This window comes from Lipophrys pholis (assembly GCF_963383615.2).
Source record: "Lipophrys pholis genome assembly, chromosome: 6".
NCBI lineage: Eukaryota > Metazoa > Chordata > Actinopteri > Blenniiformes > Blenniidae > Lipophrys > Lipophrys pholis.
Genome location: NC_137629.1, coordinates 24,959,635 through 24,983,763, shown reverse-complemented (window position 1 = coordinate 24,983,763; position 24,129 = coordinate 24,959,635). Strand labels below are relative to the sequence as shown.

The following is a 24,129-nucleotide window of genomic DNA, read 5'->3' as shown; positions in this document are numbered from 1 at the left end:
CCCCACTTTTGTCAAATTACACAGAAGAGACTCATCAAAATAATAATAAGAAAAAGAAAAGCATGCTGCACATGAATTTTTACTCACTTTCATCCAAATGTAACAACTAGGATATAGTCTACTGTAATGTGTCTCACCAAATCTGAAGAAATAATAATCAATACATCTTTTGATCTCCTCTCAGTAGAGAAATAAATCTTGTGAATGTAGAGAGATTAGTTCTGGGGTACAGACCTCGTGAAGCTCTGTAGCATCCAGTCAGAGTAGTAGATGGGAAATTAGCTCCCTCTGCTGAAAGAAAATAGTAATGTGGTGCAGAAGACACAACCGCTTTCAAATCCTGACGTCTTGAATATTCTTCACATTGTTTAGTTCTTGAAAGCACGCCGAAGAAGAAGAAGAAGAAGAAGAAGACGACGAAGAAGAAGAAGAAGAAGAAGAAGAAGAAGCTCCAGCAGTTATCAAAATATGTACGTCTAAATAAAACAACATTATTCTAAAACTGAATAGATGGAGAGTTTATCCGCCCCTGAGAGCAGATGGTTACTTCAGGAGTGTCAAAGACATGGCCCGTGGGCCAAAACTAGAAAAGCGTGGTCAATCCGGCCGATGGGAAGACCTTGTGAAGTAGCATTAACACCTGTGTGCCCTGAGACGCGCGAAGCCATTGCCAAAGTCGGCCTGAAGAGGAAAAATGTCTGCAGAGGGGATTTGAGATCTTGGAGGAGATTCGTCAAATAAAGCCCAAAGTCAGGTTGTTGGTGGTATACAAAATTCAAAGATAAAATTTGATTTTTGGACCATTTCACCATGCTTTATTGTTTGGGGGTGGGGTGGGGGGTGGGGGGACGACACATTACATATGTTTCAAGATGTTTCAGTTTTGTGAATTAAATACTCTCATGATGCACTTGTAGCCTTTGCTTTAAAAGGCTGAACTGAAACGAGTTTGACACAGCTCATTACATAAAAGAGCAGGATTTTAAACACAATTTCTTAATTGATAAATAACCAGAATCATGAATATAACAAGTAAGTTGTGGAAGGTCTGAAATGTTTCTCTCTGAAATGTGGTAGAAAGTTTAAACACTAATATGTGCTTGAGTGCTTGAGTGAGTATAATTAATCTCTCTACCTCTTGAGTTTGTCAGCAGTCATCACGCTTAATTCTCCTTTTTGTTTGTTCCTTCATCCCTTGTGTCCTTCCTTCCTCTCTATGTGCGTGCACACATACCCAAATGCAGTCGCTCGACTTCTCCGAATCGACGAATGAGGCCCGTGGAAGAGGTGGGTGTCAGAGTTTGCACGCTGTGTTACATAATTGATGCTCCATATTATCTTACACCCTTACTGCGCTGGCTGCGCCACAAAACAAAAGCTCCTTCATTAACTATTCACCGGATGATTTTGAAGAGAAAAATTATTCGGAGCATGCACTGGCGCTGCGTCTTTCAGCTCTGGGGCATCTGATTTCACAGATGTGAATAAGACATTTGCAGTCGCCACTGGTCATATTTCAAACTTGACACCAGATCCCCTCACGTGTATTTAATGGTAAGCCATGAATAATGATAGTACACTGCACATCCAAAACAATGCTTTCAGGTGGGATGTATATATGTGAGATTGCAAGGTTACAGCGGAGCTATGTGGAATATATAAATAAAGATGCTAGAAAGGGAAATCAGCGATTTAAGAACATGTCTGAACATGTTGAACAAGTACTTGCTGTTGCCTTAATCGGCTATTTGGGTGGTTTGTATATAAAAACCAATGATTACGTATAACAACATTAAGTGCCATAAATTATCATGCATAAAAAATATACTGACTTTAATTGGAACAAGTATGTGGCCAAAAACTACATGCAAACTCAATTTTATTTCCAAATAACTTACTATACAATATGGTGCCAATAACATAGAAAAGCCATTCCTCCTATGTGTCTGAATATACAGTACATCTACCAAGTAGAAAAGAGTATCTTTGAGTGCCGTATTTGACCAAAAACATTCGTCTAATCAAATTGTCATGTCGAAACAAAAATGAATGAATAACTGGAGTCCGTGCTTAATCAGGGTGCATTGCCAATGATGAGGATGCTCATGAGAAAAACCATAACAAAGAAAATCCACATGAAAAATCGGTCCATCACCTTCGCTATCTTCTTCCACTCTGCCCCCTTGGCACATGTGGCCCTCTGCTCTCGAAAACAGTTGGCAATATACTCAACATTACGCACCAGCTTGGTGTCCGCACCAGGAATACCGCTGCCATAGCTGCAGAACACGCAGGGCCCAAAGGTCACTGTAGGACCGTGAGGCGGAGGTTTTTTGTCTTCAGGGCAGCAGGGCGGCTTCTGGTCTTCGACACAACACGGGACCTTCTGGTCTTCTTTGCAATAGTCGCTTGTTAGTATTCTGCCGTTGGAGCTCTCGTATCGTATGGGCGCAAAACCCGAAAGGTGGCTGTTCTCTTCCCGAGTGATGTGGTGCTGGACTTTGACTCGGGGATGTTGTGGCGGTCTGGGCGTTTGAGGCCTGGGGTATCTGTGACCCGGCCTGTCCGGGGTCCCGGGTTTACCGTTAGAATGCATGTGGTTGTTGATTTGTTGGTGGCGTGCTTCGTCCTGCGCGGACTGAGAAGATGAAGAGGAAGCAGAGGCACAGTTCTCTCCCACCTCATAAACAAAGAAAATCTTGGACATGTAGTCGATGATGAGGACTTTGGCCCAGTGAGGGACTGGTTTGGCCTCTGCGCCACAGAAGTGAATGTTCATGATGAAGATGGTGAGGCTTGTTGAGGCTGTGACCATGGTCATAGTGGCAATATAGTACTTCCCTGCAAGAACAAAAAGGACAACACAGAGGTTTTTTGTCATCATTCTAAATATATATAAAATCATTGTCTATATTCTCTCAAGGAGGTTCAACACTGCTCTGACCTGCAAAATATCATTAAGTGTCCTAATATGTGGTAATTACTAGCTGAGGTTAATGGAAATATCATTAGCATTCGGACACACATATATGTGTATAATTTATTGGTGGCTTGTCCCCCAGTATGACATTTTGATGAGCTTATTAGATAAATATTTTTAATTGTCACTCGACCTTAATAACCTATATAGAAAGTGAAGAGACATCAAGACTATGACAATTAATCCTGAGGGGGAGATTTAATGAAACCAGTAAATGTCAATAAAAGAGGTCATCAGATTACTACATTATATCGTACCATGAGTAATAATGAGTAGGAACGTTATGGCGGGTAACAATGCAAGACATAAAAAAAAAATCTGAAAGAGGCTACGACTATATTACAATGTCTCGCACTATTCTGAATGAATCTCCTCTTACCTATGAGGGGTACACTCTCTGAGGGGGGCATGCTCTCAGCCACCATTAACTGGAAGACAGTGAGAGCCAGAAGAACTGTCACCCCGAGGGAAACCTTCTCCCCCGAGTCTGCGGGCAGGTAGAAACCCAAGGGAGCCAAGAAGGAGATGAGAAAGCAAGGAAGGAGGAGGTTGAAGATGTAAAAGGAGGAGCGGCGCTGCAGGAGTACAGTGTAGGTGATGTCTGGGTACGGATCAGAGCAACAGCCATACATTATGACATTCTTGGTCGCGGGCATCCCGTGGCACTCCCACTCCACGTTTTCCACAAAGTCTGACAGGTCACCGCTGTCCATGCCCATAATGATGTCAACCTGGATTGAGGGTAAGGGGGCAGGAGGAGTCAGTCAGGAACAGATATATATATAGATAGATATATTTATTTATGACCACAATCACAGGGGCCAAAGTGTCACAATACAGAACTGGCTCTTGTATCATTTCACTCAGGATTGTCCAACCCATTTTGAGGCAACACACACATGATTCTTAAGAGATGAATAAACATCTTTGTGTGCAGTCACTTATGTGTTCATACCTGGTTGCCATTATAGGTCCAGGATCCAAAGGTGAGGTTACACTCCTGGCTGTCAAAGGGAAAGTATGAGACGTCCACAACACAGGAGCTCTTGGTGATGGCCGGAGCGTCCCAGGTTAACTCTCCATTATAGCGCAGCCTCACATTAGTGTCCATCGGACCTGAGAAATCGTCATCGGCTCTAAAGAATAAAAGCAAAATTTAGACAAATGACCTAGTTACATGCATCAGTTGGTTGAATGAGGATGAGTTTGATCATTTCTGCTGCTACAGAGGTGCTGGGGGTAAGAAAGAGCGAAGGCGGGATACACCAGGGCAGGTCACCAGTATACACGATTCAGAAAACGTCTCAGAAATGTTCCAATTTGGTTAAGTACAAAAGTTTGGAAAAGTTCAGTTTCAGTAACTGAACTGAAGTAGATTATCATCATAAAAGTATCGTTAGCTTTTGACAGTATGCTGTCACAATATGCTGCTCATTGCTCGAAGCAGCTTAAGTTCTCACCGCTATTCTGACAAGAACTAAACCCAGAGGTGCCTCGGAAAACCACATGATCATTTGTTCAAAACCGCTAGAAACGTTGGATTTGTTTAAGTAACGTACGTGCATACTTGTTATAAAGGACGAGGTCGGGCCTCCACACCAGGCTGCTGGGGATGTGAATGACCTCCAGCCCGTCGTAGTCTTCTTTGTTCCACTTCAGGTAGGCGTCGTTCCACGTCTGCCTGATCCAAAGGTAGGCGATCAGCACCTGGTTCCTTTCATCCTGCACACACACATACACTTAGTAAATCTTATGTGGTTGATATTAGCATTTTTAAATACTTTTGATGTTGCACAGACATTCCTCAGGTGTCTGGCACAGGCAACATGTTTCATAACTCCTCACAGACCGGCAGATTTGTGAGGGACACTCCAGCAGTCTGCAAGTGACAATTTTGTCATAAAAGCAAGCTCCCATTTGGATTTATGTTTCTTACTTATCTGTTTAATGAGAAAGCGATTTCATTTCAATATAAATGAAATTCGTTTTTTTTTTTCACAGCATCTCTCTAGTGTTTATCGTACCACAGGCTGCGATACAACGTCTATATTTAACAGCTTTACTGAAGTTATTTTCATTGAAAGCTACTGATTTGTTTCACCAAATGAACAATTTGTGAATACAAAACAAATGGTTTTAATTTCTTGAAAGTTGCTGTTTCAAAAGTTGCTTTTCAAATGGAGAGATGTAAATCTTGTGATGAGGTGTCAGAAGGATTTTCCACTGATGATTAGTCAGTTTTTTGTGTTCTCGGTGTGACACGGTGGGGCCACCACTGTGCCATCAGTCATGTCGGCGGAACCTCCCTGCAGTGAGGTGGGATTCAACTCCTCTGCAATGCAGACATGCAGTTGATCTAAAAACGCCTTCAATTTTTTTTTTAAACTAGCTAATGAAACATTAGACCGAGGAAATTGCAAACTTTTATCGTATATAATATTTCCTGATTTCTTTAAACTCCAGCCCGGAAGAAATGGTTGGCGTTCTCGCCTCAGATGCCTTACAAAGCCAGTCCAAGCCTATGAAAAGTTATTGAAGCTGTGAACCTATACGACATTCAGTTTTCTACTTTCTCTTTATAAAATAAAATTAAAAAAATGACATCCCATTAACATTTGAGGAAAGACTCAATTATTTAAAGTCTGTATGCTGCGAGGGATATCTCCACTTCTTTTCAGTTAAAAATATCATTAGCAAAGTGTGTAATTTGCCCAGTGGTATCCAGTGAAGGTTCTGCAGACTGCATGCCTATCTTTGCACAACAGACCCTCAGTATGGTGCCTCCAAGAGAGATCCTTCCACCTCCTCCTCGTTTCATTTGGCGCTCATCAACACTGCATGGACAGGTACAGCTCACATTATCACAACCACTGAAATCCAGACCTGTCTATCAATATCAGGTGGAAGAGCTCGGTGACGGCAGGTTGAGGGCGCTTTGGGGAGCACAGAGCAGCTTTGGGTAATAGGATACTCCAACAGTCTTTTTTTTTTCTTTTTTTTTGACAGGCACTCCCACATGTCACCTCAAACATGACAGACCGGCAAACAGGTGACATCCGGATATTCCACGGAGAAATTGGACTAAGTAGAAGAAAACACATAGGTTCATAATGAAAGTGCTAATTCACAGAGCGGCACGGCGCTGAACCTGAACGGGAACCTGAACCAGCAAAGTAACAGTAGGCTTGGTCTGCATGCAGTTGAAAGGTTTGCCTGTCATACATGAGCGAAACTGTTAAAGTGGGTCGATAGAAGGATAGATAAATGCAGAGATCGCGGTCACTGTGACCACAATATGCAGTCGCTATCTGCAGCAAACGAAACCCGCCTGTTATTTAGTACCCACCATGTCTTTGATCTGAGAGAGGGTGATCTGTAAGGTGACGTTCAAGGCTCTGTCTGTGTCTTCCACAGGCCTCAGGGCGCTGGAGTAATTCTCCATCAGATCGTTCAGGAGCTTGTGAGCGTAGTGACCCTGAGCCGAGTGAACCACTAAAGGAGGAAACACAGTCATCTGTTCTGATACAGCAGATGAACATGTTAAAAATGCAATTATAGGTAGCCACATGTCTGATGTATTGGGACAAAGCATAAGTGCATTTTGTCGTGTGATTATTACTGATCCAATGCACTTCGATGTGAAAAGGCAACAAGCCCAAATGAGGAAACTACAAAAGAAGTACATTTTGTAGGTGTTGACTATGGTGTTGAATAAATCGTTTTTAAACTAGATTTTAACCTCTCAATGAAGTATGAGCATAACGAACAAATCAATTTAGCCTCATGGTAAACTGAATTGTTTTGAAAGATCTAAAACACTTCTCTCTCCTTCAGAAGTGGGACCAGCCTGTCCGTAATTACGCAAAAACAACCAAGCTTACATAGAATGCCAGGTTTCTCCGTCAGCAATGTGTGGAGGAGCTCGAGTGGGACTCACCTTCAGGAAGAAGCATCACTAAACAGATTATAGGGATCATCTTGAGCGCTTCCTGCACCTCCAAAAAAGAAAACTGGAACCTCAACCTGCAATCCAGCGGCCCTGGGCTTCATCCCCAGCTGGAAGGCCTACATGGTGCCCGTTCAACCTCACTTGAACTACGGCCGCAGATAGTCTCTTTTGGCCCTCCTCTGTAGGTGAGGCCAGCTCTTAGTGCTTGGCAGGGGAGGCAGCGTGTCTGCGGACTGAGACACGGAATAAAACTCTGGCTATCATATAGCAGCAGCAGACGGAGGGAAACAAGACGCCCGCCAATCATCGGCCCCAACCACACGGGCAGCTACTCACCTGTCAGCCAGGTGGGTCTGCTCCTGCAACACACTGCTCATACTGCAGAGGCAGGCCAACACACTCAACTTGTTTCAATCTCCTCTTAAAACTCACTTTTCCTTCCGTCTGTACCTTTTTCAGATGTAGAAGTCGCCTTGTTGATATTTCTGAAGATGCTTGAAATAATTTCACTATTGACACACTCTTGAAACCACTATTTGTGATCGTGTATTTATCTCTTATCATTTTACACATTAGGACTATTGTGGCAGAAGTGTCATTTCTTTGTGATTCAATGTGATGTGGCCCTGTTGCAGAGAGTGCAAACCGAGCACAGCAGGGAGGCCTCATATTTGAATAAAAAACTGTCTTGTGAGAAAGCGCCACTGTAAGTAATCAAAATACTATCCCAAAGCTAAACTGAAAACTTAATTCCAACTTAAAAACAGACCCTTAAAGCAGATTCCATTTCTACACATTGGCCATAATAAAAGATTACATAATACCGCCGGCTTCACCACTTTCATCAAAGAGAGCAGATTTTCCAACAGCAGCACTGCAGGGGTCCTCTTTATTTACCTTTGATCAACACAATGATCAAACGCTGCTGGAGCCTTATGTAAGGAGCATCCGAGGACGGAGCAATGGTGAAGTCAGCTCTTTATTATTTTAATGCATTCACTTATTTGGTGCAGATTTAACTAACAAAAAAGGAGTTCTCTCAATGTTATTATGTACAAAAAGGTCATTCTCTGTCCGTCTTGTGTATTGTTCAGTGCTGCCCATGAGTAAGGGACACAAAAGGCATTCCAGATGGCGGATGATCGAAGACCGACAATACCCAGTAAAGGATAGAAAAGAAGCTTTTGTCACCGCTGATGGCCTGGATACCTGAGGCTGCTGCAGCATGCAGCAGGTGCAGTTTCATGCAGGTACATCCAGAGTGGATCAGTCACTGAGGCCCTTTGGTGGATGTAGATTACACACTTCCATGTAATCTACATTTACATGACACAAACACACCAGGGGTACATTTTGTCAGGTACGGGCTAAAAAAAAAAAAAAAAGTGGTCAGATTGCTGCCAAGGGTTTTTTGGATGGCGTCGACATATCACAACATGCTAACAAGAAGGCCATCTGTTGTGCTGCCTCCTCTCAGTTTCTCCTCATTATAGGCAAAATGAGCAGTACAATATTGTGAGTGTCTGCAACGCTTCTTTGCTGAGGCACGTAAAATTTCTGGACATTGCTGTAGCAGCAGCAGCAGCAATGTTGCTACACAAGAAACTACAGAAAGATAAATCTCTTGATTTGCATAACCAATGCACATTCTTCATCTAAATTGGCCGGCTTGTTCCAATTCCACTGCAATGCAATTCCCTCTGGTTGCTTTCTGTTGATGTAGTAAATTTAGCAGCTCTCTCTTGTTTGTATTCAAATGTATTCAGAGACAAATACGCTTATAAACAAATGTTGGCTCTAATCCAATATGCATAATTAGTTTACCTTTCAATATTATGATAAAGGTTAACCTTTTAAGAAATTTTTAATTAACTTTACTTCTGGGGTGTTCACTTTGCGACCATGTAAAATCTTAAGAGGAGCAGAGAAAAAGACAAGAGCGTAGCTTAATTTACACAGACTTTAATATTTGTATTTACAGATGAATCATTGACATTTTTTTTTTATCTGTTGGCGTAGTTAGGAAGATGCATCATTTTTCAATCTCATTTTGAACCACTTCTATGCAAACTGGTCACATGTTGTGTTACTGCTGAACATGATCGATGTTTTTGTTTTTTTCTATTTTAAAAAAAAAAGAAAAATTCAATTGTATTCCTGTGGGAGAACAAAACCTGTTTGTTTTTTTTCTTCCTTTGTTCCTTTTAAAAACTTGGGAGAAAGGTGGAGTCAGCCATGTGGACAACGGATATGTGTGTGTGTGTGTGTGTGTGTGTTTGTTTGGGGAGGAGAAGGAGATTTACTGCAGGAGGTTTGGGTCCGCCGGTTGTTGACTTGTTCGAGAGAGAAAGGTGGCATGGAAAAGGAATCTGCTGCTGTGGGAACGCCTCTGGGACGCTGGTTTCCAAAACACGATAAAGTCCACCCACATGGTGTGTGGAATGACTTCATTGCGAGCGACTGTCTCAAACCTTTATGCAATGAGCTTAAGTTGTACACTACCGCTGCCATTAAAAAAAAAAAGAAAGAATATAAAGTGTACAGCATGCAACACTCCTCACAAGCAAAGTGTCATGCTGACGTACTTTGCCAGATCGCAAGTGGTGTGCAACTTATTGTTATGCAACAATACATCTGCCACGCTGAAAAACTGGATGATATAAGCTCCAAATTCAAATTTACTATGCAGAATCCAATACTGTTCGTACTCTCGCAATATGAAATGTTTATCAATTTGAGGTTGATGCTCGGTAACGATAATGATTATAGCTTCAGTGCCAGAAAGCTTTTACACACAAAACTATAATTTAAGTCTTGGCTTGAACCCTGTTTGGAAAACAGCCCTAAAAAGTGTGAAATCAGAAACGGGTCAAAAAGAATCCCCAAGATTGGCTTGACTCTCCTAGAAGGACTTTCAAAAATGAAAGTAAATGCACTGCATAGGCAAGGGTAAGCCGCGTGGACGGGGCCTTAAGTCTGCTTGAACAGAGGGCGAGATGCGGCCGGATTTCTGATTGTAGCGCCGAGTGGAATGTTGAAAGGACTCAAAGAAACCAAAGATAAAAGCTCGAAGAGCAGTTGATTGGAGTGCGATACAGCAAAGGTGATGCCACATAGTTGGAGAGGAGGCAAATATGTGGAACTGAGGGTGGGTCTTGAGGGGGGGGGGGGGGGGCAGTGAGGAGACGCCGTCAGACAACTGGAATTCAGGAGAAAGTGTGTGTGTGTGTGTGTGTGTGTGTGTGTCTGCGTGTTTGAAGTGGAAGAGAGGGATTTAGAGGAACATGAAGGAGGTGTCAATTCAGTTGCTGAGCAGCAGCTCTGTCGCCGTCTCCACGTCCCAGGATTTCGACGACAACGCCACTATTACTGCATTCTGTGGAGGAAAAACAAAAACCAGTCAGAGGCACGGTTCTACTCTGCAGCACAGCGCGGAACAGAAGAGATACTCACTTTTTCAAAGCCCATGGCACAGAGTTTGTCTATTTTGCGTGTGTACTCCGGACTGGAGACGGGAGCGCCTGCGTACACGTGAGACCAGAGTCTCGCTGTTTGTTTAAACATCTCTGGATTCTGCTTGTACTGCGGTGAACAAAACGTGACAAGACATTCGTGTGAGAGGGACCCGGTACACATCCACGGATGTCCATCATCATCATCATCATCAATACTGACAGATCCTGTTGATAAAAGTTTAAAACTCTTTTTCTGCGTACACCTTGAGAAAATAGTACATTCAGAACAAGATTTCATTTTAATACTTCAAATTTCCTTCCTTTTGTAAAATAGTCCCGTCGTTCTTGGCGTATTGGATTAGATTAGATGTGGATTCAGCCTGGGAGAGCAGACCGCCTGTTTACCACAACTTCTTAGAAAAGTAGTTCCAGCAGATAGTGAACAGAGTAAACATCCCATCCTTGATGTTTGTTGAATTAGTATACCCATAATATGTCATAATCTTTGAGTTCTATTTTATTTTTTCCCTCCACCATTGACTGCGACCTTTTCACTTGCGCTCTGACCTTGCTCATAGTTTGTGCTCAGATTCCACAGTGGGCAAGGTGGACCGGCTGTAGCACGATATACAAATACACCAGAAAGTTGTAAGTTGAGGACTATAAAACATCTGTATTTTCCACCCCAACAGCACACCATCAACAATGGAAACATCTTTGTATCGGTTAAATCAAACTGAAGATTTTATTTTATTTTTTAAAGTCAGACCTGAATATAACATAAACAAGGCAAAATAGCGAGAAGAGTGTTTGTTACTATATTAAAGGCATCAATAGCGACAATCATCATTCGATCCTCCAGAGGTAGTGTCCTCATGACTCACCTGTACTATTTTATAGATCTTGCTACATGACAGATGACTAATGAGATGATTCTGCAGGATTGTGAGGCTGCTGAGATATTCAGAGCCAGAGGAAGCAGGACTGCTGCAGTCTGCCAGACAGCCATTTCTGTCTGGTGCTGCCAAGAGCACCGTTCTCAAGCTGTGTGGACTCTCTTCAATTGTAAAGCCGAGTGTAGATTACCCATCATTAGAAACAAGTAGCAATGACACTGTTGTGTAAATAAAACTGATTGGTTGGGCTTTTCCTCTGGTTATGTACCACACATAGTTAAACACGCAGGTAATGTTCGTGCAATTTCTAACTCAGCTTTATAGGAGCAAAAATAAAATAAACATCCTCAGGCGGCCAGTCAATACTTCAGAATGAGCAGATTAAAAAAAGCCACAAATCTCACTGTTACGTTACAAAACATCATTGCATCGTCGCCGTTTCTCAACCCTTACTTCACGAGTATCATCAGGATGTGTGTCGGCGATCAATAGAATAACATTACTCATATTCCATGGGATCAGTGATGGCTGTAGAGGGCATTACATGATCTGTACTGGAGGATAATCTTTTCAAAAAGAGCACAGAAATGGCAAACAGCTTCCTGCTTATACATATTTCAAATCACTTTTCACGTCACTGTTACAGAACTGAGTGCTTCCAAACAACAACAACAACAACAACAACAACTGGCATCCATGACAGATAACTGTGTGCATAATGATCAGGTGACATATCGTAGTGAAACAGAATAAATATGTGAGAAAACGATTTAGTCAGAATAAATATAGTAGGAGGAGATCTCAGGGCTCAGGTTTCCTCTAGGCCAGGTGTTGAATAATGTTCAAGTCGTAATCATTAGGAGACAGTGTCTGCCCCACTGAAGGTAAAAGGAGCAAAACACAGGAAAACTAAAGAAAGACTATGCAAACACAAGCTGACATTTACAGAAGTTAATCATATGTGCATAGATGTTTAGTAAAGATTATTAAGCGTTGAAAGGGGGTCACGGGTTCAGAATTGAAGTGCACATGATCCACACCCACCTGATTGGCTACCACAGCGTCCTGTGGATCGTCTGGTTCTGCGGCTGCCAGTAAGGCTTGTAATGACAAGAGGACCGTCCTCAGGGTCATAGCTGCTGCCCTGAAACAACATGCATGCGACTGTGTAACGTGGCCAACACAGACATTGAACTTTCTCCTCTTTTACAACTACAGCTCTGCTCATATAAACCTTCAACTTAATGATTTATAATGTAATGGTGTCATCAAGAGAGTGGGAAGGTTGTTTGATTTTATTTACATTTTAAATTATTCCCAAATAATTAGATGCAGGATGAAGCCGTCACCGGCTGTGAGAGACGAAATATTCCCTCGCTCAGCTACAAAACTATTTCATAATGAATGTGTGATGGATGGAGAATGCCAGGAATGCGGGCTCACGATTACTCACCACTGGTCTTTGAGAATATCCAGACATATTGCACCTGTGACTGAGCTGATGTTGGGATGCCAGATCTTCGTGATAAACCGCACCTGAGACATTAAACGAAAAGGTGGATGAAAATCACTTGTGGATTAGCAAGTAATTGAAATCTTCTGAAACTAAAGCCGACAAAGACAAGAATCTATTTCAGGAGTGAAAGCAGCAATGAATCCCTACCTTTGGTGGATTGAAGGGATACGTCTCTGGGATTTTAATTTCTAGTTGATATCTACCCCCTGGAAGGAATGGAAAAGTAATCACAGTACAATTTAGAAATGAATTTGGAAGTGTTTAAAGGCAGCATTTGACTTCCAGCTTTTTATTGACGAACAACCTAATCTGAAGCAACAAGCTTTAGAATTTCAGTTTATTACACCTCATGATTTGTTCAGCCTCAAACCCACTGCAAGAATTTAGAGGTGCTTGTTTATTAGTGAATAATACAAATCAACATTTTACTTTTAGAGCACAATTGATTGAGTCCAGATCAAAGATTCAGAATGCTCAGATGACGGTCAGGTTATCCTACGGAGATTTAAGATTCATCAAGAGAAACAAGCTTTATACTCAGTGATTGCTTTAGTCAACTGTAAAAATGTAGAGTTTTAGTTTCACATTTACTTTCTATTCATTTCACAAATCTCTACAGGTGAAGCTGCGAAAATAAGGACGTAACTTTGAATGTTTCAGCTCAATAATGACCCTCTTAAAGAAAAAGGTATGGACACTAGTTCTTGTCCTAGTGCTGTGAATCAGAAGGTAACTTCACCGTAACAAAACTGGGATTCTTAATTTCAAAATATTGGAGATTAAAAACCCTCCTCAAACAGTTAGTTGGCCAGGCCTTAAATCAAGTAGACGTCAAGCAACGCCCAATATCACATAACAACAAAATGTGCAACCATGCATTCTGGGTTAGCAAGCAGCAGGTCTGCAGGAGACTCTCACCTTCATATGGCGTGTCAGGTGGCCCTGCTATCTCCCCTTTAAGTTCTGTGAAGTTCTCGTCCACCAGATCCACCTTTATCTGGTTTTTGCTCGTCTGGATGGAGGAGAAGGGGGGGGTGTTAGAACTTCAGCACAGACACAAGGCTGCAAAGAGTTAAACTAGCATGCTGTCAAATACAAACCTGCCAATGCAGCATAAGTTGACACCCCCAGACACAGAAATAGCCAAAGTAGCCCTCAACTTGTTACACATCTACACACGGGAGGCTCTCTCGAGACGAGTCCCAACTGATGTAACGGACACGTGTATATTTACTATAAGATAAACCCAAACTATCTCCTGTCGGCTAGCTTAGCGACCTGATGGAAGGCATGGTAACGTAGCCAACCATGTTAGCAGCGCAAAAACTTGGAAGCTCTTTCGCGTTAAAAAAAAAAAAAAAACAACAACAAACAAACAAACATCTGCCTTCAAGAAACACTGATGTCCGTGGGGTTGCCAGCCCGGAGTGGAAGGTTTAGGATCTCGGCGTGTGCAGCTGGATGCACCGCTGCCGTTAGCTCCAGCTATTAGCTCGCGGGCTAACAGCTGAGCCAGCGACGCGTCACTCTCATTCAGCCTCCCACCAACAGAAAGGGAGACCTAAAAAAACTAACAACAACCACAAAACAGCACAAAAATAAACCAACCTCTTCGCTTTTTAGCACCTCCTTAAATTCTCGCTTTATCCTCTGAACCGCGATGTTGGCCATGGTTCCCCCGTGTTTCCCGTTCGGCTGGGGCCTCGTCGCCGTTAGCTTTAGCTACTTAGCTCGCCGTGCCTTCAGTCGCTCTGCACTTTTCTTTGGCCACAACCTGACAAAAAAAAAAAAACAAACAAACAACAACGCAGGTAACGTTGGCTTCTGCGACGGTGCCGTCAGTCCCCCGAGGTCCGTGCGCCGCTGCGACTCGTTTAAAATGTCTCGCCGGCTGTGCCTATCATCTCAAATGTATAATAACACAATGGTTGGTGATGATACCGAAAACATTTTAATACCAAACTGCATGCAGTCTGGACGAGAAGGGGTCACGTGATCATTACAGCCACCCTGAAGCCTCGTGATTGGCTGAGCGGATCCTCATTAATCAGCTATTACTGTTGTTATTATTGTTATACAGAAAGATTTTAATTATTACAAATATCAAATAGAATATGAAATTTATATGATTTAATGTATGAAAATTATACGGGAATGTACGATAAAATCGTGTTAATATTTTGCAACCTAAACAAACAGACAAAAACATTGGAAAGATTTTCAAATATATTTATATTTGACACTAATTTATAGTAGATCATACTTAACCTGAAAGATCATACATGAAAAATCCACATAGAAAGGCTTGGCCTGTATTGGAATTCAGACCTCCACTCTTTCCCCAAAAACTTTAAATGTTTTGATTTTTCATGGGGTCTCCAATCTGTTTCTGTTGCGTGGATGTAATCAGAGAAGTGAGAAAATAAGAAGTTAATATGTTTCGCAGGTCTGTCCACAGTGAATTTAACTCTGTATTTTTGAAATGTGTCAGGAAGGTTTCTTTGTTCATCTTGTTCAACAAAATATTAAAACATTATTTTATTCAAGTGTTAACATGGCTTGTGATTACAAGGCACAGGTCTGTTTGTCTGTTATACAACAAACCAGAAAAACTAGAGATACCTAAATATTAAAAAAAAAAAAAAAAACTGTTTATTAAAGCAATGGGGAGAAACTACAGAGGGACTAAAACCTTGCAGACCTGCGGTGTAGTTAACATTTTACATCAAGGCCGTAGCCAGGATTTTTTTTAAGGAGGGACTGAACTCAAGGTGTGGTTTTACAAGCGGTGCATACTATATGCAACTTTCATTATGAAAAGCACTCACTATTTTTCATAAGTTATACACATTACATTTGTTTATTTAATGAAATGGTACGATAAAAATCTGTTTTGCAGAAATGATGAATGCCTAAATTAAGTATTTTCAATTTTGACCAGTTTTTAATACTACAAGTACAGGTAATTTTATTGTTTTATCACACTATGTAGTTGTGAAACATTATTATACAGTGCTTGTGACATGCCCTTCACTGTTTGCTTTGATGTCCAGGTCGAGTCAGGTAGTCAGGTGGGGGGGGGTCCTCTGATGGGGGACGCTGGAACCGTGCACATCTCATCTCATTCGCATCTCGACATGCCTGCAAGATCTTAGATAAGGGTCATTAAATCTTTGCTACAACTTCCACACAGTAGAGAGGGGCTCTGATAGAGTAAAGGTGGGCTGAGCTGGGGCTTTTCTGAGAAAAGACACCTATAAAAACTAGATTTTTCCTTGCTAGGGCACATGATTTTAAATGTGTGTTGTGTCCTGTTTAATCTTAGGGTATTTGGGTTTAAAATCACTTTAATATGGCTAAAGTTAACAATTAATACAGGGAAAAGGATGAAAAATACAAGTTGGGATTTTACTCATATGTAGTCCAGCTGAATGAAAGTAAGACGTGAAAATCTCAGCATTATATTTGACCCCGATCTCAGCTTGGAGCCCCATATCAGGGATGTTACATCATGTAAAGTGTCTCTCTCTCTCTCTTAGCCTATGCAGAGGGTTTGATTCATGCTTCAGGGTTGATTTTTGTAACCCTCTTCTTTCTGTTCTCACCGAAAACAGCACTGAAGCATTACAGCCGCTGCTAAATTCCTTTTGGTGTGGATTTTAACGCATAAAAATATTTTCTAGATTAGTTTATTGACACATATTCTCAGGAAGAACAGTGTAGATACATTATTCACAGTTCATATACAGGATGTGTTTTTACAATAGGTGGATCATGTGTGGAAGAGCCGATGAAGCCTATGAGCTCATGAGGGCTCTCTGGTCCTCTGGAAATGATCTCTGAGGGCGTCACCCAGTGGTCATGTTCAGAAAAGCAAACCAAAGACATCGTTTCACCTTATCTTGTCTTGGCTTCTAATTGAATTTGAAATAATATAATTTTATTGTTTTACATCTGCAGTTGCAGGGATTCCTTCATTTTTCTTCTGTGGCGTATTATCAGTTGCATCTTTTATATTGTTCAATTTATTTTTGTGCCTTGTAGGTATTAGATTTTACTGCCCTTAATTTTAACTTTTAACACTACCACTTGTTTGGCTTCATTATATAAAGAAAGAGTATTTAATCCGTTATTTGTGACTCCTGGCACATGATAATATGAATTCATTTCGGGTTGAGGATTTTTCATATTCTGTCTTTTTCTATGTATGTGCAATTTTTTTAATCTATAAAAAGTGCTGTACAACGAAAGATACCGAGGTTGATTGATTGATTCATTCATTCATTAATTCATTGATTCATAATAACAATGAAAGAGAAATCATCTTTGCACACACAAGCATAATAATTGTGCTTGTTTCCTCCATTTTTAAATCATGCTTTTAAAGTCGTCGTCTCTTCATCATCATAGTCGCAGGTGCAAACTGTGACACTAGATGGCCTCATGATCCCGAATGGCGCTTCAGTCTGGGAGAAAATACTACAGTATGACCCACGTTTGGATAAGGAGAAGATCTGAGTGTGAAAACCTATGACACACAGTTAAACCTGAGATATGAAGCAGAGTCAGTAATGCACACATTAGGTTCTAATGATTACTTTTTGGTTTTATTTGGTGCTTTTAAAGTGAAGTGCACAGAAACCACTTATTTAAAAAAAGAAACAAAAAAAAAACAGTAACGTGTGTGTTTGAAGCCTTCTGCAAACCCTTTAACCATTTCATTATCATTACTAATAAAAAAAAAAATATGTACAAATGCAAAAGGTTGTTGGTAAATTGATCACACATTGTTCACAGGAGCAATAGCAGGCACCACTGTAGCAGACGAATAGAGATTATGACTGCATATGCATATCACCAGTCAACAACAGGAGGACACAAACACATTGATACTCCCTCGTTTCTCCTCCACGTCCTCCTCCTCCGGTTCATCGTGCTCCTCCCTCTCCTCTGTGTTTGTTTTTTCTTGGTGATGATGACAAAGATGATGAGTGCCGCCAGTGTTATGGCTGTCATCAGGATGCAGCCTCCAAAAACCAGCATTGTTTTGTTCGTCAGCATCCATGCACACACAGAACAAGGTTTATGCAGTTCAGTGGACCTGCAGGGGGCCGTGGTGTCATTGTCAGGGAAACCCCTGTGGGTGATGATTTCTCTGTACACAGCAATGGAGGCCTTGGCTCTGGATTGGTGTTGGGTGGAGGTGAAGAGGCCAAACTGCGGGACATGTCGATCTTGGAGCTTCCACACATAGAAGCCCTGCAAGTTTACTCCGTCTAAGTGTATAGCTGAAAAGAAAAACATATAGAGAATAAAACACACTTCACATTGTGCTTGCATATGGATAAGAAAGTTATAAAGGGCAAAGTATGACATCAATCCTGTGTAAATTCACTGTTGCTCATTAAGTCTTGGTTTTATGGTAGCAATAAGGTCATTAAAGCTGTATAACCTGTGGGGCCGTGCCTCTGTTTTAACATCCTGTTCTCTGCTAATCATCCAGTGTGCACCCATGCACTCAAATGCGCTGACACAACGCACTCTAGCATAAAGGAGAAAATGAATGTCTCACCTCTAAGAGCTTCCTGGAGGTAACTCCTGATGTAGTATTGTCTAAGTTGATCCTCAACCGGAGCCTGATCATCAACACCACTGCCTGTTACTATGATAGGGACGGCGCCTCCATATCTCTGGTTCACCCAGCTCAGCATCTTCCTGAGGCCCCAGGGTACAAGAGACTGCCGCAGACCGGAGGAGGGCCAGGTGGGATCAGAGAGGAGTAAACAGTCGTGATCGGGAGGTGGTTTCTGCATGTGTGGATGTGGAGAAACAAGGCGGGTTGTAAAGTGGTTCAGTGCAATAAAACTCATTGCCCCTCTCAGCTCTTCCCTCTCAGCGTCAGTAAAAACTGGAAGAGGGGATCCAGGGAGGCCCATCACTCGAGCCCTCTCCTCCAGGTAGGTCTTCATTTCTTGTGGGTAATCCCCTTTGGTCTGCTTTTCCTCATATGCGGTCCCCAGCAATGGGTCTAAGAAGCGGCCGAGCTCAAACAGAAGGAATCGTTCTGCGGCTGCTGAATGAGACTCCAAGTAAGGATTTGCAGGTGTGGCCCAGTCAGCATGCAGTGCCAGTGACACCAGTCCCTGCTGATGACTGTGATATTCCCGCTCATATGACCTCCAGGCTTTAGCATGTGCCAGAAGAAGGTTATGAGCAGCCTCATGTCTTTCCTTCTCATTCAGATAAATGTCCACCAATCTGTTCGGCTCGTTTATGGTGATCCAGTACTGAACCCAGTTACCCAACTCCTGGTAGCACAGCGCTGCATATTCCTTGAAAATCTCCACTGTGCTGTAATTGAGCCACCCCCCAGTGGCGTGCAGCGATCCAGGTAAGCCCAGATTTGGTGCATGGTGGGTCGGATAGTACATGACGACAACAGCTTGCAGCTGCAGCCTTTTGAGCTCAGTCAGAACACAGCGGTAGTACCTGCGAGGAGAAGAGTTTGGAGTTAATGTTTACAGCTGAGGAGACATAAAACCTCTGAATCTCAAGTGTCCATGGGTCAACTAGCGCAGGGATCTACAATCACTGTGACCAAAAGACCAATTCTTTTGTCAATTTTCACTAAATATAATTTGTCTGGAGCCACAAAACATATTTTACCTTTAAAATGAGAGTAGCATTGTGTTTATAGTCTATCAAGGCATGAAGAGCCTGTATCCTACATTAAACATGTTTACATGTTATATTAGACATTTTATCAAATGTTTATTAATTTTAGCATTTCTATTGTTGTTTTCTTATTATGTGTTTACCATTTGATCAATTTTCAGTTCATCTTTTAGCTGGTTTATACATTTAGCTTATTTTATATTTTTGTCATTCCAAGCAATGTCATAAATATATCCTTTTTATCTTTTTTTGTGGTTTAGGCAATGTTAACCTTTAGCTGTCTATGCCATTTTTATCTATTTTGGTCAATTTTAAGCAGTCACTTTTTAGCCAACAGATTAGAGGTGTTTTAGAAATGTCCCTGGTGTGTAAGTAAAACAAATCTAACATAAAATGCAAAATGTTCGATTCCATCGAGTATATTTTTCCGTAAGCTGCCAGGAGCTACTATAAAGGGGTTAAACAACCTGATGTGGCTCCGGGGCTGCAGGTAGCAGACCCCTGATCCAGGGTGTGAAAAAGATTTTGTCGTAGCACAAGAATTAAATTAACTCAATGCCAATTGTTGGAATGCGGATGGATTGTGGAAAACCAAAATAAATACAGTGCAGTTTTGTGTGTGTTTGTGCTTTAATACCTCAGAGCTTCAGTGTTCACTTTTGAGCGGTCTCCATTCGGTAAAATCAGAGACCAATTTAGGGCAAAGCGATAGTGAGACGCCCCAGTGGACGCAAACAGGCGGAGATGGGTACGGATAGCCAAATAGTCTGTACACTGGGGTCCTCGGATGTGAAGCTTTGCTTCTGAGACTGGATGCAACGAGCCGTCTCCTGTCATATTCCAGGTGTACAAATGAGGGTCAACAAATTGTGGGGAGAAAGGGTAAAAGTTGACCTACAAAAGAAAATGAAACAAATACTTAAGTTGATCATTCACACTTTTTTCATTCGTCTCAGATCAACTTGTCTTCTGTCCTACCTGTAATGTTGAGTCAGCGATACCCCAATGAAATGTGCAGGGGAAACGACCTTTAACCTCAGTGGTGGTCTCTTCTTCTGGGAAGCCATTGTCGGTGACAATGTTCCTGTAGTACTGAGCTGAAGTCTTTGGGATCCTGATTCGATTTGGATCACTGAAGTCAATATAGAAAAGGCCCCGTCTAATGCTGTATGAATAATTCCACTCAAATCCATCAACCAACGACCAGGCTAGGTAGCCAAACACCCGCACACCATCGAATTTGACCGCTACAACAGAAACAAATCAGTAAGATGAACGCGTATTTGTCAGTGTTTGTATTGTAAGTTATCCCAAGCTAAAGCTGCTCACCTTTTAAGACTTGGTTGATGAAATTTTTCATCAGATAGATGGCCATCGTGTCTTCCCTTCCTTTACTGGCTTCAGAGAACCAGCCTCCCTCAGCCACCAGGACCAGGGGGTTCCCATACTCCAGCTTTATCCAGCCCAAGAGGCGCCGCAGGTCTGGAGTCACTGTTTGCCCATAGTGGACCAGGTTACGTCCTAAACGAAAGTTGTTTGGCCCGAAAGACAGAGCAAAGAAGTCTGCGGTTTTCTGCACCCAGCGCTTCTCCTCGGAGGTGAACGCAGGTAGGAGAGGCCCATGCTGCACTTTCAAAGAGATGGGGTAGTCTCCATTGCCGAAGATGGGCTGAGCAAACCAGCCAAGGACTGCTTCTATGGAACGCTGACAAAGTTCAACATTAGCCGCTGTGATTTGGCCTCTTTGAGGTTCAACCCAGTGGGAACCAAGAACAATGGATACTTTTCCCCTCTGAGTCGTTCGAAAGTTGGCGTTGTAGACGTGCCAGGCTTTAGCATGTGCCTGAAAATGACAGGAATGCATTAATGTGCAGCAAAATACAATCAAAACCTATTCACAGTGAAATGCAAGCCACTCTCACAGAAAAGGCCTTTTCATATGCTGCTATATGAAAAAGAAATTAAATGGATTTTGTTTTTATTAAATATAGTTGAATGTCCTTTTTGTGCTTGAGTCCTTTTTAGGGTGCAGATATTACTCAAGCTGATCCACAATCATTCTGTCCTGGTTAACGGCTTCGCTGAAACTTTTTAGAGAGCTTTGGGAAACAATGCGGATAGATAGAACCAGCAAATGGCGGTAATGCAACTTTCTGGATGCAAACTGCCGTTAAACTCAAATGAAGAAGAACAAGAAGAAGGAGAAGACAACTTTCCGACATAGCAGCTATTTAATCATCAAATCTCTGCTAAACAGGATAGTTTATATATTTATTTATTTGGGGGTTTTTGTGATATATTAAAGTCAAAATACAGCTCGATATATATATTCATGAAGGATTTTTCTCACTGTACCAAGATATGGAATAAGTGTCATTACGGTTGTTTTTTTGTAAATGATGTCAGCAAACAAATACAGAAATCATAAAGCAGAAGTAAAAAGCAGAAATACAAAAGGAGTGATTTACGAGGCAACAGTAAATTACTGCTTTGCTCATTCTAGTGCTCAGCTTCAGCTATGTGCATGACATCTGTGTCTGGCTGGATGACGATGAGAGATTATTAATGAACCATATCTCCATGACTTCCTGACACACACTGTTTTTCTCCAGCCCCAAACTGCTGATGTGGTGGACTCTGACTCCAGTGTGTCTTCAAGTGTCTTGTTTACTATCCAGTCATAATAAATATGATCGGCAGGTCATCGAGGGAGTAAAATAAGTTTTGTTTGTTTATTAAATTTGTTGATTTAAGTCTGTGTTTTCTTCAATGTTCTGTGACCTAAAATCACTTGAAAGATGTAAACAATTATTGACCATCATAAACTGATAAAGCTGCTCGAGTTCAAAGGTTACTGACAGCATCGAGCATAGTGACAACAAAAGAATAGAAATCACAAGAATACACAAATTTACACACGCTCACGAATTGCTAAAGAAAAGGGACTCTGTGCAACTCACTCTGATCAAGTTGTGAGCCACAACAAGAGAGGCGGCAGGTCCCCCTTCCTCTCCAGGAGCATGCACACCCGTCCCATAGCCCTGCATGGCCACCAGATATGGATTATGCATCGTGACCCAGTACCTGACACGGTTTCCAAACATATGGAAGCAAAACGCAGCATAGTCCTCAAAAAGTTCCACCAGCGTGTCGTTTTTCCAGCCACCATATTGGTCTTGGAGCACCTGAGGCAGGTCCCAGTGGTGTAGAGTGACAATAGGCTCTATTTTCTTCTTCAGGAGCGTCTCTATGAGGTGGCTGTAATGCTCCACAGCAGCTGTGTTTGGCTGACTTCTCGTGTTCCCATCCGGAAAGAGTCTCGGCCAGGAGAGGGAAAAAGAATATGAAGTAACGCCGAGATATTCCAGAGCTTCTACATCTTCTTCCCAGCGGTTGTAGCTGTCGCTGGCTATATTAGCAGTCTCTCTTGTTAGATTTCCACTGACAGATATGTGTGTGAAATGGTCCCAGATGGAAGTGCCTTTCCCATCCTGGGTCCAGGCTCCTTCTGTCTGGAAAGCAGAGGTCCCCGAGCCCCAGAGGAACCCTGGCGAGAAAGTGTCATGAAGGAAAGGCTGGACTTTGAAAGTGGGGTCCGGTTTGGGCTGCTGCCAAATACTCCTGCCCTCCCCAGGAGAGCACGCTGCCTCCTTCCAGTGGTACACTAACAACAGGAGGGAGAATAAAACATACCGACATGTGGGAATAGAAAGGTGGCTCAGCATACTGAAGAACTCTACTTTGTTTCAAAAATCCACTTTGTAGGGACACCGGACATCAGTCAGCACAAATGCTTGTGTGAATGTTAAAAAATCCTTTTGGGATTGACAAGATATCCATGATGCTGGTGAGGAAAGAGCAGAAATGGTCAAAGCCAGTCCACGGGAACATTTGAAGCTTCGAGCTGCTGCAGTGTCCATCTGACAATCTTGTTAGTCCTCCCTATCTCTGTCTCAGTGTACTTCACCCACTCAGCCCCTCCCTGCCTCATAATGTTCACACATACAAAGGTTGACACACACACACACACACACACACACACACACACACACACACACACACACACACACACACACACACACACACACACACACATACATACATACACGTATCTGAGACATTTCCGGCAAATTATTTTGTAGCTGCAAAAAAAAAAACCTTAGTTATTTTGTTATGAAATCACCACAAGTTCATTTAAAATCATTTAAAGATATTCACAATGTAACACAATGTACAAGGCTAATTCATGGATTTCCTCAGTAAGACTTGGCTGGGAGCTCACCGGAACATGCTGATGGCTGTAAAACATTCTTATGTCAATAATTAGCTTGTACTCTGATCTTCCCAAAGATGTCGTCGCATAATACTATTGCCTGCCTCCAATAAACACATATATATTTGGCAATATTTAGGTTATTGGATTTCAGCTCCACTCATGTCGAGCACAACTATCAAATAAGAGGCAAAAACAAGATTCTCAAGATTTGATCAAACCAAGCCAGGTGAAAACAGTGACACCAGACACTTATATGACCCTATTCATTTTGATCTGACTGACCCAAGAGGGGTGTGTGTGTGTGTGTGTGTGTGTGTGTGTGTGTGTGTGTGTGTGTGTGTGTGTGTGTGTGTGTGTGTGTGTGTGTGTGTGTGTGTGTGTG

The 24,129-nt window shown here is 42.0% G+C and overlaps 3 protein-coding genes across 3 annotated transcripts; all 3 read right to left on the bottom strand.

Moving 5' to 3' along the window:
- Nucleotides 1-2,074: 2,074 nt before the first annotated feature.
- Nucleotides 2,075-6,933, bottom strand: LOC308111324 (neuronal acetylcholine receptor subunit alpha-9-II; the record flags this gene model as incomplete). Its single annotated transcript, XM_080466187.1, has 6 exons — nucleotides 2,075-2,841; nucleotides 3,360-3,711; nucleotides 3,936-4,116; nucleotides 4,548-4,702; nucleotides 6,327-6,472; nucleotides 6,918-6,933. 6 exons carry the CDS (start codon nucleotides 6,931-6,933, stop codon nucleotides 2,075-2,077), a joined length of 1,617 nt encoding a protein of 538 aa, XP_080322313.1.
- A 1,942-nt stretch (nucleotides 6,934-8,875) lies between these two features.
- Nucleotides 8,876-14,771, bottom strand: ube2ka (ubiquitin-conjugating enzyme E2Ka). Its single transcript, XM_080466009.1, has 7 exons — nucleotides 14,405-14,771; nucleotides 13,715-13,808; nucleotides 12,944-13,002; nucleotides 12,734-12,816; nucleotides 12,325-12,424; nucleotides 10,383-10,511; nucleotides 8,876-10,305 (listed from the first exon to the last, which is right to left on the bottom strand). The coding sequence occupies exons 1-7, from the start codon at nucleotides 14,465-14,467 to the stop codon at nucleotides 10,231-10,233; spliced, it is 603 nt and encodes a 200-aa protein (XP_080322135.1). The 5' UTR covers nucleotides 14,468-14,771; the 3' UTR covers nucleotides 8,876-10,230.
- Nucleotides 14,772-17,378: 2,607 nt separating this feature from the next.
- klb (klotho beta) lies at nucleotides 17,379-23,249 on the bottom strand (the record flags this gene model as incomplete). The annotated part of the gene is made up of 7 exons (XM_080466186.1): nucleotides 17,379-18,084; nucleotides 18,369-19,285; nucleotides 20,109-20,365; nucleotides 20,450-20,718; nucleotides 20,801-21,314; nucleotides 22,432-23,135; nucleotides 23,243-23,249. 7 exons carry the CDS (start codon nucleotides 23,247-23,249, stop codon nucleotides 17,651-17,653), a joined length of 3,102 nt encoding a protein of 1,033 aa, XP_080322312.1. The 3' UTR covers nucleotides 17,379-17,650.
- Nucleotides 23,250-24,129: the final 880 nt, after the last annotated feature.